This window comes from Paracoccidioides lutzii (assembly GCF_000150705.2).
Source record: "Paracoccidioides lutzii Pb01 unplaced genomic scaffold supercont2.1, whole genome shotgun sequence".
Taxonomy (NCBI): Eukaryota; Fungi; Ascomycota; class Eurotiomycetes; order Onygenales; family Ajellomycetaceae; genus Paracoccidioides; species Paracoccidioides lutzii.
In genome coordinates this window covers 1,400,614-1,416,559 of record NW_015440947.1, presented here as the reverse complement: position 1 = coordinate 1,416,559, position 15,946 = coordinate 1,400,614, and the positions used below count along the sequence as shown (strand labels likewise).

The following is a 15,946-nucleotide window of genomic DNA, read 5'->3' as shown; positions in this document are numbered from 1 at the left end:
TGAGGGAGGAGGGGGGGGGGGGGTGGTTGGGTTGAGGAGGAGGAGGAAGAGGAGCTGTGGATTGGGCGGGAGACGAGGCGATTTTGGAAGCAGGATGGAGGGATCTGGGGAATGTGAGCAGCGTGGTGGGAGTTGTTGTTTGGTGGATAGCAGATGCTGGTAATTCGATGGGAGTTGGGTTGAAGTGGCTGAAGCAGGGTGTGAGTTGGTGGAATGGGTTGAGGTGGTGGTTTGACCAACCTTAGCGGCTATGGCTGGAGTCTGGGGAGGTTTTTGGGAGTTGGGAGTTGGGAGTTGGAGAGAGTTGGAAGAGAATTTGGCGCGAGCAGCTGGAGGCTTCTGGCAGCGGCAGGTCGCGCGTGGCCGGAGGGGGAAAACAGGCACGGCTCTTTGCTACGGCCAACTTCACAACTTCCCAGCAACTCAACTCAACTCAGCTCAGCTCAGCTCTCAGCTCAGTAGTTCCCCAGGTAGTTAGTTAATTATATATACCTTGGGAGCCAGTTGGTTGACTAATGGTCGCATATATTTTACTGCAGTTTCTCTCTCTCCAACTGTCTCCCAGTTGATTCTGTGCCTATGTCTGGAGGTTAGTTATGGTTCGCCTTGTGCAAGCTTCCCGCTTCCAAGGTTCTTCTCGGAACAGCACTTCAAGATTTGTCTTTGCGGTAGTTGCAATAACTATTCAATCTTTCTTCCTATAAGCAAAGAAGCAAAAGAAATCCATAAGGATCTCCTTTTAAGAGGACGATAGATTCTCGAAATTATTCCTGAAGGCTTCAAGCGTTTTCATTCTTTTTTTAGAAGGTTCTAAATATGATATCACAGATCCCACAGTGAAAGCATGCACCCGCAATAGATTGAAGCATTAATCTTGATTATGTTACTGTGTCTATTCTACAGTTACAACACGCGTGTATTATATACCACGGTTGGAGGAGCGTAAGATGGATGTCGAGAAGCAGAGGCACCTAATAACTACTAGGTTGGAGGAGATTGCTATGCGCGCGCTGATCATCAGCATCCAGACAAGTTTCATCGACGGTCTTGCATTTCAACCAATGCTGAAAGCCAGGGTCACTGATGTTTTGTCATCGCTCTCTTGGTCTTTGTTGCCAGTTTGCCCCGGTAGGGCTTGCTCGGAGAGACAGTAGAGGCTATGAGGCCATTCGCTGCCCTCCTTTCGTGAAGGAGTTCTAGAAAGGGGAATTGGGTGACTTCTCTTTGCGATGGGTTTCCTGAATAACCTGGGGCAGTCTCGTAGGTATCGGGGCCAGCGCAGGAGAGGGAGAGGCGAATACAGAGGCGCTGGTCTTGAGGAACTGGGACTTCATTAACATCTTCTTCTTAGAGTGTCTGGGATGATCCGCTTTGTTGCCTCGGGATATTTGATGGGGAATCGTGTCTTCCCATGTGACACGGCCAATGCCTCTGGCACGCATTTCTTTCGTCCTCCTCCACGTCTGACTTGGACTAAATGGATTATGCTTGGTCGTTGCCTCTCACTTGATAAATGCATCAAAAAGTGCGTCGCGGGATACATTGTCCTGACTTCGCAACCAGTGTCTGCGTCTGCGAAGATGCACTCTCTCATCGTCACGAGATTGGGAGAGTTTGGTGGTAGAGACAGGAGTAGCTCGATACATGATATCTTCTCATTCTATAGTTTTCTGCCCTGGAACTTCCCGCAAGATTGTGCGGCGACAAGATATCCGCATCCTTTGGAGTAAAATCACAGAACACACAGCCTGGATGTCACCTCTTCGCAGAAGCAGCGGCAACCTTGGAACCCAGCGCTTTCCCACATACATACAGTAAGAGAAAAGCAAAAACACACAGCAGCAAGCGGCATTTTCCATGGCTGGTTAATGAGAAATTTGCGTCAATCAGAAACTCGAAACGTTTCGATCCTCATCCCTCACTGAATTGAAAAGATGCTTAATCACCCAAGTACTCCCCCAAAACATTCTGGTGGACGAATAAAATCGCTCGTGCCACGAGCTGCATCGGAACCACTCTCTGAGCATCCGCCCGAGCATCAAACGCCTTCAGGCGGAAAATTTTTGACTTCAGAGGCCCCTTACGGCTCCGTACATCCCCATACATGATACATCTCATTTTCGCCTTGTAGAAAACCAGCGCACCAGACAGATATGACAAGTGTTTAATGAGCGGTGGAATTTCGGCGGGAGGGGCCGTGAGCCGTCTTAAATGTCGCTCAGGGTGCTTGAAAATAATTTTCGCGCCAGTTTACATAAATACCCCCCCACGCTGCGGTTGCCACGTAGGTTCTGGACTAAAGAAGGTCTTAGGACTCAGGGCTCAGGAGCGAGCTGATGCATCCATGGATGCAGGAGTCCGATTTTTGTCACTGCAGAAAGTTGTTGTTTTAACGGATGGCTGAAGAGTGAGGTGGTTGAGGGATCTTCTCATCGGGCCGCTGTTTTTGCTTGCACAATCACAGCCTAAGGCTTTCATGCCTGCGATTTTGGTGTACATGGTGGGCAGCCTCTGCTCGTGTTGATAGATGGAAAAGTATTTGTATCTCTCAATATGTTTACGTGACCTTCCTCGCCGCATCCTCGCAAAGCTGATCCGATATTCTTGGACTGGATTGTTTGAACCGTGTAACCACGCAATGAACTGACCGCTCCGGGGACACAATCCAGGTGCGTTACTGCGGGACAGAGAGGAGTCAACATGCCGTAACTAACTAATCCTTTTCAAGCTAGTTAGCACAGCTAGGTGCATGTGGAATTGTCCGAATCATCGAAGGCGGAACAAACGAGAGAGGTTTACAGAGGAGCTGCTCAGGGAGGTGCAGCAGCAGCAAATCACATTGAAAGGAAAACGTTTGGAGCCAAATGGCGGGAGCATCCATTCATTTAATTATTCAATTTGAATTCATCCTCGTTCGTTCCATATTAACTCCGTACTATATCACAACTCTGTGTCGAGTCTGCGAGCACAATCTCTCCTGCCAACCTGCTAAGGGAAGGGCAAATCCTGCCAATTGAGAGTTTACGCTTTCGCAGGAGAAACCCCAGCTAAATTTCTGTAGTAGTTTGAAGATGCGAATTTCTGCCTTGAAGTTTTATGCTCAAAAACTGCAGTCTCACAGGACAGCTAAGAGTTCCTTTCCTCCCTGAAATGTCCTCTCCCTCCTGAATCTAGACGGGTCTCCTGTTTGCGACCCCATACTTTGGCTACGGTGCAACGGTAGTCGTCGTTCAACGCGGTGGCATCGCCGGCGAGCTGCCAATGAAGTTCATTCGTGGCAACGACGATGACACCCAAGCGAGCCGTCAAAGCCTCAAGCATGAAGTAGATGTCTATACACAGCTGCAGAATTGCGATGGTGTTGTGCGTTGCCTTGGCTTCCCTGAAGATTGCATTGAAATGGAGTCGATGAAGAATGGAGATCTTGCAGCATATCTGAAGGCCCAGCACCCAACTCGCTCTCTTCAGCTCTCGTGGTTTCGGCAAATGGTGAGCACCCTTGCGCGCATACACGACAGTCATGTTATCGTGGAGGATATTGCTAGGAAGAATTTCCTTCTCAGTGATGAACTCTGTTAAATTCTGTGACTTCGCGGAGGCGACAACTCTGCCTCTTGATACTGATATGAAGGCTGCTGGTGATTGTGGTTACTTAATTTACACGGATATTGGCCAATTGGATGCTGCGATATATGAAGTTATAACCGAGCAATGTTGCGAATTTGCCCCTTATACGGATCAACTACCCGGATCTGCCTTCGATGCCTGGCCAAGACGGAAAATTCTCCCCTAAGATATTTGGCATGGTTCGATCATTGAACAGTGTTGGACTAAGACTGCATTCCAAAATGCCAGAAGTCTGGTAGCTGAGTTGGAGACGATCCTCTCGATCACGGAGAGGGGATGCGTGAAAACTCACCAGGTCGTGGAGGACCCCGAAATAGGGATTAGATGGTTCCAGAGTAAATGAATAAAGACGGACATCTCCCTCTCACCGGTTGGCCTCAGGGTGTAGATCTTCCCAACAAGGCCAACATGTTCACGGGCAGTGTAAACCGAAACCTTTAAGATCAGAAAGACAATCAGAGAATGAAAGATGCCTGTGACACACTCTCCAAGCTTCCAGAGCGCGATCGCTCGAATGTAGTTTTATGACTGTGGCTGGAAGCGACTCCATATATCACTGCTCTTTACGATTTATGTCAACAATGTAGAACTGATGTGGACTTCTACCGCTTCATATATGTTTCCCTCCCTGGTTGCAGTACAACTCGCTCTGTTTCGCTTGCATTTCTTCTCAAGCGGGGTTTCTACACAGGCTCCAGGCAGGATCTGTGGGTTGCTAGATGGAGAATTGAGGTGTTGAGAGAGGAGGGGATCCAGTCAGTTGTCCAATATGTGCACTAAGCCCAATCATGGCATGCCAAAGAGGTTTCTTTAGCAAACTAATAACAAACATATATGTGAGCGAATGGGGAGGCGGAAGTTGGGAGACATTAGAAGTAGCATTGATTAAAACTCACCATGCTCATGTACCGCTCCCGGTTTGCCTTATTTATTTATTTATTTATTTTTAGTGTACTGAATGGCAGTGTGCTTGTCACTGAGGGCATACGACCACTTAGGCTTGCTTCCACTCCCAATTCCCCGTGGTTGATATAGCGAACTCAGTGTGTCTAGGTGTGGATATTGAGGCAATAATTCCATTTTGCATCCACGCTATCTGGTGAGGTCTCCGACACCGCAAAGGGATGATGCTGCACTCAATGGTAATGTCTTTTGACAGCGGACGTATAGTTTCACGTAACTTCCGAACTGTGGAATCTCTCTGACTTTATGTCCCAGGACAAGTGGGAAGAAAGAGTCCTGGCGATAACAGACCAGCCTACCTACCGTAGGTACCCTTCCAGCGGAACCATATTGACCATCAAAAGACAAATCTCATTCGAAAACAGAGCTTCACCCCTCCCCCTGCCCCTCCAATCTCAACACCATCTTTACACCCCTCCTCCCAGGCCCATAATAGTCCTCCACCCCCTCCACCTCCATAAACCCACAGCCCTTATACAACCTCCTAGCCGCCTCCCTCTTCTCGTCCACCCACAACTGCACAGCCAAACACCCCTTCTCCGCCCCCCTCAGCCGCTTCTCGATCACATAGACCAGTAATTGCCTTCCAATCCCTCGATTGCGGAATGGCTCTGCCACGCATATTTTGTGGAGGAGGGCCGTGGACCCCTGGCGGACATAGAGGGCGTAGGCGATTATGGGGTTGTGTGCCGGGGCTTTTGTGTTTGATGTGGCATTAGTACTGGTTACGATCGCATATAAAATGCGAGTATTTGGCTTCTTACGCCAGAGACTTTGGTCGGAGAAGTCGAAGGCTTCGGAGGCCGGAAAGGTTTTGCGTTCTAGGCGGTTGATCTGAGAGAGGGTTTCGAGGGCGATGTGTTTTTGGGGAATGGAATGGAGGGTGTGGATGGTGATGGGAGTCATTATCATAAAATGAATATCTCCTTATAAGATATTTCCGTACCCGTAGATAGGTGAAATGCAGTGGTGAACCCCGAGCTCTCTTTAACGGTCGCTATTATAATATCAGATCGCCAGGGCATTAAAGAGACACTCAAAACCCCACACAGGAAGTTACTTTAATCTTAGGCTCTAGACCACTGTTGGTGTTAAATATTTAGGGCTTTTAGTTAAGAGGCCTAAGGCGTGCTCGCCGAAATTCCAGTTATAATTAATTATAAGCAGGGCTTAGAGTTTGTAGACTTTTGCCTAAATATTTAAATATCTTTTTGGGGTGTTGACTTTTCGCTAAATAAATAACTATTTACATAACTAATTAAGAAGTGCAGGTCAAAACCTCCGATAGCAACCTTTCGAGGTAAATAGGTAAAAAGCCCGAGATGAGAAACCTGAAGTGAAAAGAAACAATTGATTTGTATAGGTATATATAAATATATATGACGCTCATATTGATCTTTCAAAAATATCCATTTGGCTCGAGTCAGCTCTGCAGGAGTTCCAATAATTTATTCCGGAAGCAGGCTGTTTTAAAATAACTGCGACCCTCTTCACTGAGACAAGGACCAGAATGAGGCGGGAGGGAGAACCTCAACCATCCCTCTGAATCTCCGATGTCACGGACACCAACGCTCTTTTTGACTTCGTACATCAAGTCCAGGACCAGCTCTGCCAATGGGTATCCTCTGTCTATCTTGACAAGCTTCCCTGTTAACTTGACAGGACGAGCCTTCACTATGGCGCGTTTAATGCGGGCTTGAACATGGTTTTCAGCGACGGTGTTACTTGGATGGTCTGCTTCCCTCGTGCAAGGATGGTCAGTGACGAATACGCCGACAAGAAGTGGCCATGGAGTTGACCGCCCTGAAGCTCATTGGCAGCAAGACCACGATTCCTGTCCCGAGAGTCCATGTGTGGGGTACCGCGCCAGCAACCCCGGTTGGTCTGGGTCCGTTCATTGTAACGGACTTTATTAGCGGCGTGAGCCTCAGCGACCTTCAGAAGGATCCTAATGCGGAGTGCCCCACCAGACTAATGAGGGAGGATATCAGTGATAGTGAGGTTGAAATTGCCTACAGGCAATTGGTGAATTATCTGCTACAGCTTTTCAAGTTTGATTTTGACTGTATTGGCAGCCTGCCATGGCCAGGGTGTGAAGCCTACACTGCTTCGCCCACTAACATTCAAGGCACATAACTTGCCATCCTGCAAAATGGAGGAGTTGATAGTTTATTAGTATGTCGTGCAATTTTTTTTTTTTTTTTTTTATTTCCCTTTCCTCGACGCGGTTTGTTCTAGGGTGCTTTCGCTCAGCTGATGATCTACAGGTGACCGGAGCCGGGGGTTTACAACGACGATTGAGTATTTTCAATACGTCATCGGGCAGGATCCATAATAGCTGACTTTGTTAATGCAAAATATGACCGTTGCAAGTTCAAGTTGATATGCACGACCTTGGTTTGTTGACTGTGATTATCCGAAGCTGGGAGGATCTCACTGTTGTTGGAATAGTGGACCTCGAATGGTCATACATCGGACCAGCCCAGCTGTTCGGCTCAGCACCGTGGTGTCTTCTTCAAGATAGACCCGTCAACAGCGCATGGGACTGTGAGGACGACAAGCCGCCCAAGATTACCGCCCGGTACTTCAAGTACCTGGAGATTTTCACACGCATCTTAGAGGAGGAAGTGGCAGAAGTGCCTGGATATGAAGAGCGTAAGCTCTCCAGTCTCGTCAAGTGGTCACAAACCTCCGGAGCCATGTAGCTGCACATGCTCCTTCCATTGGTTTCAACGATCATCGCAGCTTTCCATATACGCAGCTGCGCCAACACTTCGGCACTGAGCGGGCAAACCCCGACAAGGAATTGGGAATTCAGAAAAGCTTGAAGCATTTGCGGCACGAAGGTGATGGAGTTCGATAAGTATGAAAAAGCCTTGGAGAAGTGGGAGGCTATTAAAGCGCTTGTGGACAGCGGGAAGATGATGGAGGAGGAATTTGTTTTCAACACTCTGGCAGAGGACGGCTCCAATACCCATTCTTCGATGGTAGTTAATGATGAAACGAGAAATGGCGATGGGATTTGCCATGAAGTAACTGACTTCTCGACTCGCAAGTTGCAGAACTGATTGAGTCTGCAAGAGATAAAGAAATTGAGACTGTGGCGCCATGAGCTGGTGCTGCTACTGGCAAAGAAGATAATGATTTTAAAAGTCATTGAATCAGCCTGAAATGTTATGACCCGGTTACGTAGGGATTCCATTGGCATACGTGCCTATCACCATCTATTAATGAATATAACCTGTAGTTGAGAGCTTACATTCGGTATAAACATACATATATTTAGTAATTCATATCTCAATATTATCGAACTTGCCTGAATTTGTCATACCAAGGAGACTCTGAGGTCTATTTTAAATATTGAACATGGCTGTTGAGATCTTTGTAATTACTCACACTCCTTGCTCGGCATTTCAGTTTGGTAAATAAACGCGTAACTATCTTGGTCCCTACAAACGAACGCATCGCAAATTCCTCCAAAGTTCCGTAAACAGTCTCTAATCAACCTCCAATTCCATTATATATAAATCAGGGACAAAAGGACCGTCACAGACAATCCAGAAAATAGAATAAAATCCTCAAACACGTTCTTAGAGGGAAAAGAAAACCATGCCCGCCCAACCCCATCAGCAGCAGCAGCAGCAGCAACAAGACGACAAACGACAAGCCGCACGCGAAGTCATCGATATCCTCCATGAAATTTCCACGATTCTAGTACGTCCCCAGTACTATATGTATAAACACGTATATAGCATATCCCATCCGAAACAAAGAGCTCCATATCAGCAAAAATTAAAATGTTAACGATTTCGTTTTCGTTTGCTGTTGTCTCCAGAACACCCACCTCGACCGCACAGAGCTATCCCTCTGCGTCTCCCTAATTGAGAACGGAGTAAACCCCGAAGCCCTCGCTGTAAGTAGTTGGCATTTTGCTCGTATGGCAATTGTATCTACCCAATACCCAGTTTTGTGCTTATGTTCTTCTCCTCGAACACATTTTATCTCATCTACGGGGCCCCCTTTTTCTTCTCTCTGCCCTCTCTCACAAGCCCTTCCCTTGTCCTTCCCCTTTGCCCATTCCCTCCCACACGTGGAGTAGCCGTGTGGATTATCCCTCTCGCTTTAAATAAAAGATATGGGCGCTAATTTAAATCCTCTTACCGTTACATCACACACCACGCCGCTTTGATTAGGTGGTTTGGAGTGTGATGTGATTTCCCCCTAATATTTTTCCGTTCATGATACTGCAGGCTGTTATTAAAGAATTGCGCAAAGAGGCCGCTGCGACGCCAGCGGTGGATTAGAGATTTATCCACCAAAAGGAATGGAAGTATGAGGGCTGGTAAAAGGGATGGGGATGGGGATACGGCTTCTTTCTTTTCTTAATTTTTACTTTTTGATTTCTTTTCTGTTTTTGTTATGATGGCCAGGGGAAAGATATTGGTGTTCTATGCCTGCGTGCCCAGCTTTTCATACCTTATGGACGGAGAGGGTGACTGAAAACCCATTTGCGCGGTTGGGAACTTGAATGTGGAGAACTCTTCGGGAAAATACCGTATATGTATATAATTGCAAAGTTGGCTGGTGTTTCTTTTAAGGGCGTATGGATTTTGCCATTGCGATTGACTGCCTACTTTTTTAATTTCCTCTTTTACTATGTTCATTTGAGAGACTGTTTTTGGTATGCTATAAGTGAGTTCACCCCGTGCATGTGAGGAAGGGAGAGAGAGAGAAGGAAATAATATAGCTTTTGAGGTTTTTATGGTTTGTTGAAGTCATGAAGGATAGAACAGTAGTTATGTTGGGACGGCTTTTATGTATTACACTACATCCACGTTGGAATAGATAGAGAAGATTCGAGTGAAAGGTAGAGGTTTCATTGGTTATCACTTGTTCTCCCGTAACACAATGAAAAATAACCTGGCTTATAAGGCAATTTTCTTGGATATCATAAAGGGGATGAAAAAAAAACCCTGAAAGGGGGTCTGGCTATGTAGAGAATGCAAGGCCTAGCCATCATATTGGCATATTTCTCAGATAGACAGGCAGGCAAAGGGCGTATATGCCACTCTTCAAAGGCTTTTAATCAAGGTCGTACTCTTTCCTGGCGTAGTAGTGCAAGGAGAGCGACTTGAGACTAAAGAAGAGGGAGAATTGTCAAAACAATAAATGATCTTAACCAGCATGCAAAAACGGAAAACGAAAATTATACAGGAAAGGGAAACATTATGACAGCAGAAAAATGAAACACAACAACCTTTCCTGGCTAAGATCCCGCCGCAGGCTTATTGTCCTTTTTGTTATCATTGTCTCCAGCCTTTGGCGGGTCGGACCCAATATCCCCCGCCTTAGCTTCAGCCGCGGCCTTCCTCACCTGCTCCGCTTCATCGGACTTGAGATCCTTATTCTTGATTTCCCTCTCATCGTCACTGTCGCCTAGGCTGAATGGATCATTGTCTCCAACGGGAGAAGGTTCAACGGCAGAGAGTGGTTGCCATTTGCTGGATTTGTTCCCACCGATGGACGGCTTGTTGTTACTCGAGCCGGAGCCTGGACGGTAACTTTCACTAATTTCTTCCGGAGGACCTTCCTGGAAGGAGACCTTTCGTCGATCATGGGATGGGGTGCTTGGTTTGAAAAGGTCGGGGTTTGCCAGTGGTCGTGTTGACCGGGGCGGTTCAGCTGTATTTTGGTTAGAGAATCTGCTGTTGTAGTACCTGGCAAAAGTTAAGGCGACATACCTTCGGAATCTCTAAGCTCTAGCGTGGAGAAATCATCACCCAAGACCTGAGGATCCGCATCGTACCTCTCACGATCACCACTTCGCCTGCCATCCCCGCTCCGTTTCATTCGATAGGTTTGGCTCTCTCCGTATCCCTGAGCATATCCCTGTGTAGGGCGAGGTGGGGTGTTTCCGTACTCATCCTCCTCGTCGCCCTCGAGTTTTTTCTTGAAATTTTGAACCCAGCTGGTAACTTTTGTCTGCGTCTCCAAGAACCCCTTTCGGATATTTTCCTTAATTATAGGCAAATCATCTAGGGAATGTGACAGACAAATATGAGTTTGATATTTCCATGTAAGGTATAGGTGCGGAGAACCAGACCATACCATCAAAAAAGTTATGCTCTCTGTCATCATACAGTTCATTTGGTTTCAGTCCTGTTTCCCTTGATTGTCTTGGCAAATGAGGTTCATGATCCCATGAGGAGTTGGGGGATCTATAACGCTGGGAAGCTCCACTGTAATGCTCCGCAAGCTGGCGCGCATACATTTCGTCGGCCTCGAGCTGTCGCTGAATGGGCGAATCCTTCCTGGGCGGTCGCGGGGGCATCATAGGAGGTAGGTCTATTTGCGCGCTGGGGTCCGACATGCCTATTGAAGAAACAATGCCATTAACTACTAATATCCGGCAAAGGAACAAATACGACGTTGATGTTTTCCATACCGAGCAGCGCATGGAATGATCTTTCCACATTCCCATCACTAGCTACCAAAACCGCCTTTATTACACTAGCATCAATGCTAGGAAACGCTTCCTTTAAAGTATTTTCGGCCTGTTGCATGGGGCTGAGCGGTCGAGGTGGTTTTGGGGGGGGTTCATCGTTGCTCGGCGTCAGCTGTGAGGATGGTGCGTCGGATGTTTGTGCTGCAACCACGCCAGACTCTTGAGGTTCATCGTCAAAATCCAAAGGACGAGCTGTAGTTGGGGACTCTGGAGGGTTATTTGGTGAAGCTAGGGCCTTCACAAGCGCATTCTACGGTCAATATCAGACCTCTCTCTAGATTGGAGGGAAACCGGTTATGCGGGAGAGGAAAACGGTTCATACATACAGGTTTCTCTCCGTCTGTCATTGTAACTGGAGGCTCAAGTCACGGGCAGCACACATACAAAAATTGAATGTCAAATAAAGTTGCGAAGGTATCGGAGAGAAAGATATTATTTGAGAAATAGTGAGAATCGCAAGGCAGAGATATTTCCAAGTCCTAGTCCGCGTGTTTACGGGCAAGCAACCGCCGACGAACCCTGATAGAACGGCTTAGATAAGCTCGCAAGAGTCCGCTGCTGTCAAACTAACTAATTAGATGCTTTAGCCTGATTAAGAGTTAGCTCCATACCCAGCCACAGCTGATGTCGCTTTGGCATGTCAGCCACAGTCGGAGCGCGGAGAAACTGTAAATACCCGTCGCTTCAGGCAAGTGCTGAGTCAGCCGGCGACCTTGGTCGAATAACAATTGTTTCTTCCGCCCGCGCTGCACCTCCTAAACATCCACCGGCAGAGGACTACTTTGTATAGCTCCTTATATAGCTCCAAGGTGTCTATGGAGTTCTATCTGCCGAGAAATATGGATTTCATGCATATATGCTGACTGCCCTTTCCAGTTGAGATGAATTGGCGCTTTTCAGTCCCTTCTCATCTCAATGGCATCCGATTTTGATCTCACAGCTTCGTTCATTCCGTCGCTGTATAAACCTGCGGCGTTACTACCAATTGCCCGTCACCGGGAAGCTCTCCTCTACCTTATAGAAACATATCCCGTGACTATTGTTGTGGGCCAGACAGGGAGCGGGAAGACTACCCAATTGCCCCAATTCCTCGATCAAGCAGGATGGTGTTCGGATGGGAAAATAATCGCCATCACTCAGGTATGCTACCGCATGAATCTGTTCATATCGATGTTTGGTTCGCTAAGATTTGTTTTTGCCAGCCTCGGCGGGTGGCTGCGACCACAGTCGCAGCTAGAGTGGCCGAGGAGATGCGATGTAAAGTTGGTGAAGATGTAGGCTATTCGATACGGTTCGAGGATGTGACCTCGTCGTCAACACGGATTAAGTTCTTGACGGACGGTTTATTGTTGCGAGAAGCCCTGGTGGACCCGCTGCTGTCTCGCTATTCAGTTATTATGGTTGATGAAGCTCATGAACGTTCTATAAGCACTGATATCCTGCTTGGCGTTCTGAAGAAAATCAGAAAACAACGCCCCGAACTACGAATTGTTGTCAGCAGTGCCACACTGCAGGCAGAAGAATTCCTGCGTTTCTTTGCTGGAGACGAATTCAATCCTGAAAGTGAAAATGAGCTAGGCGGCTCTATTGGCAGAATTATCACCATCGAAGGGCGGATGTATTCCGTCGACTGCCTCTTTTTGGAAACTCCCGCAGAAGATTACGTGGAGAGAGCTGTCAAAACCGTATTCGACATTCATACCAGGGAACCGGACGGGGACATCTTGATGTTCCTAACAGGAAGGGAGGAAATCGACGCCGTGATCCAGCAAATCTCAGAACGCGCAAATTCATTGCATGCCAAAGCTCAAGATCTTCTTCCATTACCCCTTTATGCCGGGCTCACAACCGAACAACAGCTCTACGTCTTCGAACCTGCACCCGAGAAAACCCGGAAAGTCATCGTAGCCACCAATATCGCTGAAGCCTCCATCACCGTTGATGGAATTGTGTATGTAGTCGATTGTGGTTTTGTGAAACTCCGCGCTTACAATCCAAATACCGGTATAGAGACGTTAACGCCAACCCCCATTTCCAAGGCATCCGCAACACAACGAGCGGGGCGTGCAGGACGGACCAGGATGGGGAAATGTTTCCGCCTCTATACTGAGCAGTCATATCAATCGCTGCCAGAGGTAACGGTTCCGGAAATCCAACGGTCTAATCTCGCACCCGTGATTCTTCAGCTCAAGGCCCTGGGTATCGACAACATCGCCCGCTTTGACTTCATTTCCTCTCCTCCGTCTGAACTTGTTGTTCGTGGCCTTGAATTACTGTACTCTCTCGGTGCTTTAGATGATTATGCAAAACTCACACGCCCACTCGGGATTCAAATGGCTGAGCTTGCAGTGGAACCGATGCTGGCAAAGGCTCTCCTTGGGGCCTCCTCTTTCGGTTGTCTGAGTGAGATTCTGTCAATTGCTGCAATGACAAGTCTGCAAGGCTCAGTCTGGTTCGAGAAAAACGGGGACAAGAAAGAGGCAGAGAGTTCGCGGCGAAACTTTGCTGTGGAGGAGGGGGACCATTTAACGTACTTGAACGTGTATCAAGCTTTTGTTACCAAGGGGAAGAAAGATGCCAAGTGGTGTCGAAACAATCGTCTCAACTACCGATCTATGGTCAAAGCCGTCAGCATCCGTGCACAGCTCAAGCGATACCTAGAACGCTTTGGGGTTAAAGTGGATGAATCCCTCTCATCCAGTCCTGCAACACCAGAACAAATCCAGCGCTGCCTCACAACCGGATATTTTGCACATGCGGCGAAGATGCAGCCAGATGGCAGCTTTAAACCTATCAGTGGCGACATAACGCTACACGCGCACCCGAGCTCTTTGCTGTTTGTAAGTGAACATTTCCTGCCAAATAATGCTTTTGGGGACTTGATGTTAATGATCCATGGAATCCTTAGAACCGCAAAGCGGATTGGGTTATCTTTCATGAAATTCTACAGACAGGCAGTAAGACATTTATTCGAGATCTCACGAAAATCGAGAAGTCGTGGCTTCTTGAATATGCCCCGGATTACTACCGAGTCAAAGAGTAAAGTAGGGAGTTCAGCCTAACCCGTATACCTTATCATGGTTCAGCGTTTCACCTCGGATCATTTAGTTCAAGAAATGGGCTAATGAGCCACCAAGTGGAGATTCAAGAACAACTGTTTGTTTATTTTTATTTTTTATTTTTTTGTTTCAAAGATTACATTTGGAACATGTAGATATACCACATAGTTTGAATAGGATTCCCAATCCGTGATAACCTTTAAATCGAGCCAATTGGATATAATCTTACAACAGGTACAACCCCTCGCTGTATAAACTTCGGGAAGAACATCGCAATATTTCTGCTAGTCCTGACATCATCAGCACAACCTCGCCCTCAAGCAGAATAAAAAGTCAATAAATGCCCCCATCAATCCCCACCTCCACCCGCTTATTTAGTCTAATGAACACGATATACAACACCTTCCTTTCAATGCCAAAGATAGAATCAACGCAACATGTCCCATCATCATCACAACCATATCCATGATGACCATGATGACCATGATGAGCACGACCATTCCTCCGACATCACGCCCGCACTACAATCGAACCTCTACCAGCAAATCGACTTTGATCACATTATCACCTTCAACGAGGCAGAGTCCAAATCCGGCGCGGCGATTGTGAGAAAAACATGGGCGCAGCGGTTGGATGACAAACCGGAGCTGGAGAGTGACGTCGATGAGCAATTGCTCATGTATATCCCGTTCGTCGATCCCCACTCCTTTCTCATACATAGTTATTTATTCTGCCCTGTGCACATTTGGCTTGTCACAATCGATGCCACACTCTTTTCCACCTCTCGTGGACGCAACCACTCCCTCAGCACCCCGCCCCCACCTCCATCTAAAAATAATAAAAATGAGGTAACTAACGCACAACCCCGCCCTAGCTTCACCGGCCAAATAAAACTGCACTCCCTCCTCCTCTACTCCCCCCCAATCCCCTCCGCCCCTAGAACCCTTAAACTCTTCCGCAACCGCCACGACCTCGACTTCTCTACCGCCACCGACCTAACCCCCACACAGACCCTCTCCGTCCCTCAAACGCTCACCGGCCCGGACTCAGACGTCCTTGAGATCCCCCTTAACAGAGCGCAGTTCAACAATACGACGTCCATCACGCTTTTTTTTGAGGATAACTGGAGTCAGGGGGAGGAGGACGTGACTCGGGTTTCGTACGTGGGGTTTAAGGGGCAGCATATGGCGCTGAATAGGGAGCCTGTTACGTTTTTGTATGAGGCTGCGGCGAATCCGAGGGATCATGTTGCTATCCAGGGGGTGCAGGGAGTTGGGAGGACAATTGGGCCCGGGAAATGAAAGGGGCGTTTTTGTTAATTTAGTTGTTATGGAGTGGGATAGAGGTATGGCTGTGATGATGCTATGTGATATATGACTTCTATATTTGGGGATATCTTGTTTTCTCTTGTATTTGTTATTTCGAGACTGATCGAAGATGGCTGTTTAGATATCACTTGGAATTTTGTTTGTTTGTCCTTTCTGCTCTTGAAGTTATTAGTGGATGTTACCTATTCCTTTTGCCATAAAAATTCCATATATAATATGCTGATTGCTTGTGATGCACATCATTAAATCATCCAACACTATTTGATTATTGGAGCAAATCCTTGAAATGAAAAATGCAAATATGAAGAGATAAAATAGAACCAGAAACTGAACCGAGATGCTTGTCACGCGCCTCAGCACAAATATAGAGGTGAGAAGACCGTAAAATACAATAATCCAATGGTAAACACGCCCCGCTCTATATAATAGATATATAAATAACCACCTGAGAATACGAAGGTGAC

The 15,946-nt window shown here is 47.2% G+C and overlaps 10 protein-coding genes across 10 annotated transcripts; 7 read left to right on the top strand and 3 right to left on the bottom strand.

Moving 5' to 3' along the window:
- Nucleotides 1-1,054: 1,054 nt before the first annotated feature.
- On the bottom strand, nucleotides 1,055-1,442 carry PAAG_11100 (hypothetical protein; the record flags this gene model as incomplete). The annotated part of the gene is made up of 2 exons (XM_015846806.1): nucleotides 1,055-1,196; nucleotides 1,219-1,442. The coding sequence occupies 2 exons, from the start codon at nucleotides 1,440-1,442 to the stop codon at nucleotides 1,055-1,057; spliced, it is 366 nt and encodes a 121-aa protein (XP_015703610.1).
- Nucleotides 1,443-3,261: 1,819 nt separating this feature from the next.
- PAAG_11099 (hypothetical protein) lies at nucleotides 3,262-3,579 on the top strand (the record flags this gene model as incomplete). Its single annotated transcript, XM_015846805.1, has 1 exon — nucleotides 3,262-3,579. One exon carries the CDS (start codon nucleotides 3,262-3,264, stop codon nucleotides 3,577-3,579), a length of 318 nt encoding a protein of 105 aa, XP_015703609.1.
- A 1,380-nt stretch (nucleotides 3,580-4,959) lies between these two features.
- On the bottom strand, nucleotides 4,960-5,496 carry PAAG_00369 (acetyltransferase; the record flags this gene model as incomplete). The annotated part of the gene is made up of 1 exon (XM_002797784.1): nucleotides 4,960-5,496. The coding sequence occupies one exon, from the start codon at nucleotides 5,494-5,496 to the stop codon at nucleotides 4,960-4,962; it is 537 nt and encodes a 178-aa protein (XP_002797830.1).
- An 882-nt stretch (nucleotides 5,497-6,378) lies between these two features.
- On the top strand, nucleotides 6,379-6,726 carry PAAG_11098 (hypothetical protein; the record flags this gene model as incomplete). The annotated part of the gene is made up of 1 exon (XM_015846804.1): nucleotides 6,379-6,726. One exon carries the CDS (start codon nucleotides 6,379-6,381, stop codon nucleotides 6,724-6,726), a length of 348 nt encoding a protein of 115 aa, XP_015703608.1.
- A 248-nt stretch (nucleotides 6,727-6,974) lies between these two features.
- PAAG_11097 (hypothetical protein) lies at nucleotides 6,975-7,295 on the top strand (the record flags this gene model as incomplete). The annotated part of the gene is made up of 1 exon (XM_015846803.1): nucleotides 6,975-7,295. One exon carries the CDS (start codon nucleotides 6,975-6,977, stop codon nucleotides 7,293-7,295), a length of 321 nt encoding a protein of 106 aa, XP_015703607.1.
- A 144-nt stretch (nucleotides 7,296-7,439) lies between these two features.
- PAAG_11096 (hypothetical protein) lies at nucleotides 7,440-7,658 on the top strand (the record flags this gene model as incomplete). The annotated part of the gene is made up of 1 exon (XM_015846802.1): nucleotides 7,440-7,658. One exon carries the CDS (start codon nucleotides 7,440-7,442, stop codon nucleotides 7,656-7,658), a length of 219 nt encoding a protein of 72 aa, XP_015703606.1.
- A 541-nt stretch (nucleotides 7,659-8,199) lies between these two features.
- PAAG_11095 (mitotic-spindle organizing protein 1) lies at nucleotides 8,200-8,894 on the top strand (the record flags this gene model as incomplete). The annotated part of the gene is made up of 3 exons (XM_015846801.1): nucleotides 8,200-8,304; nucleotides 8,426-8,503; nucleotides 8,841-8,894. 3 exons carry the CDS (start codon nucleotides 8,200-8,202, stop codon nucleotides 8,892-8,894), a joined length of 237 nt encoding a protein of 78 aa, XP_015703605.1.
- A 962-nt stretch (nucleotides 8,895-9,856) lies between these two features.
- On the bottom strand, nucleotides 9,857-11,442 carry PAAG_00367 (hypothetical protein; the record flags this gene model as incomplete). Its single annotated transcript, XM_015843993.1, has 5 exons — nucleotides 9,857-10,272; nucleotides 10,332-10,625; nucleotides 10,699-10,962; nucleotides 11,036-11,345; nucleotides 11,422-11,442. 5 exons carry the CDS (start codon nucleotides 11,440-11,442, stop codon nucleotides 9,857-9,859), a joined length of 1,305 nt encoding a protein of 434 aa, XP_015700328.1.
- A 568-nt stretch (nucleotides 11,443-12,010) lies between these two features.
- PAAG_00366 (pre-mRNA-splicing factor ATP-dependent RNA helicase PRP43) lies at nucleotides 12,011-14,138 on the top strand (the record flags this gene model as incomplete). The annotated part of the gene is made up of 3 exons (XM_002797781.2): nucleotides 12,011-12,235; nucleotides 12,298-13,935; nucleotides 14,004-14,138. 3 exons carry the CDS (start codon nucleotides 12,011-12,013, stop codon nucleotides 14,136-14,138), a joined length of 1,998 nt encoding a protein of 665 aa, XP_002797827.2.
- Nucleotides 14,139-14,591: 453 nt separating this feature from the next.
- Nucleotides 14,592-15,455, top strand: PAAG_00365 (hypothetical protein; the record flags this gene model as incomplete). Its single annotated transcript, XM_015843992.1, has 1 exon — nucleotides 14,592-15,455. The coding sequence occupies one exon, from the start codon at nucleotides 14,592-14,594 to the stop codon at nucleotides 15,453-15,455; it is 864 nt and encodes a 287-aa protein (XP_015700327.1).
- Nucleotides 15,456-15,946: the final 491 nt, after the last annotated feature.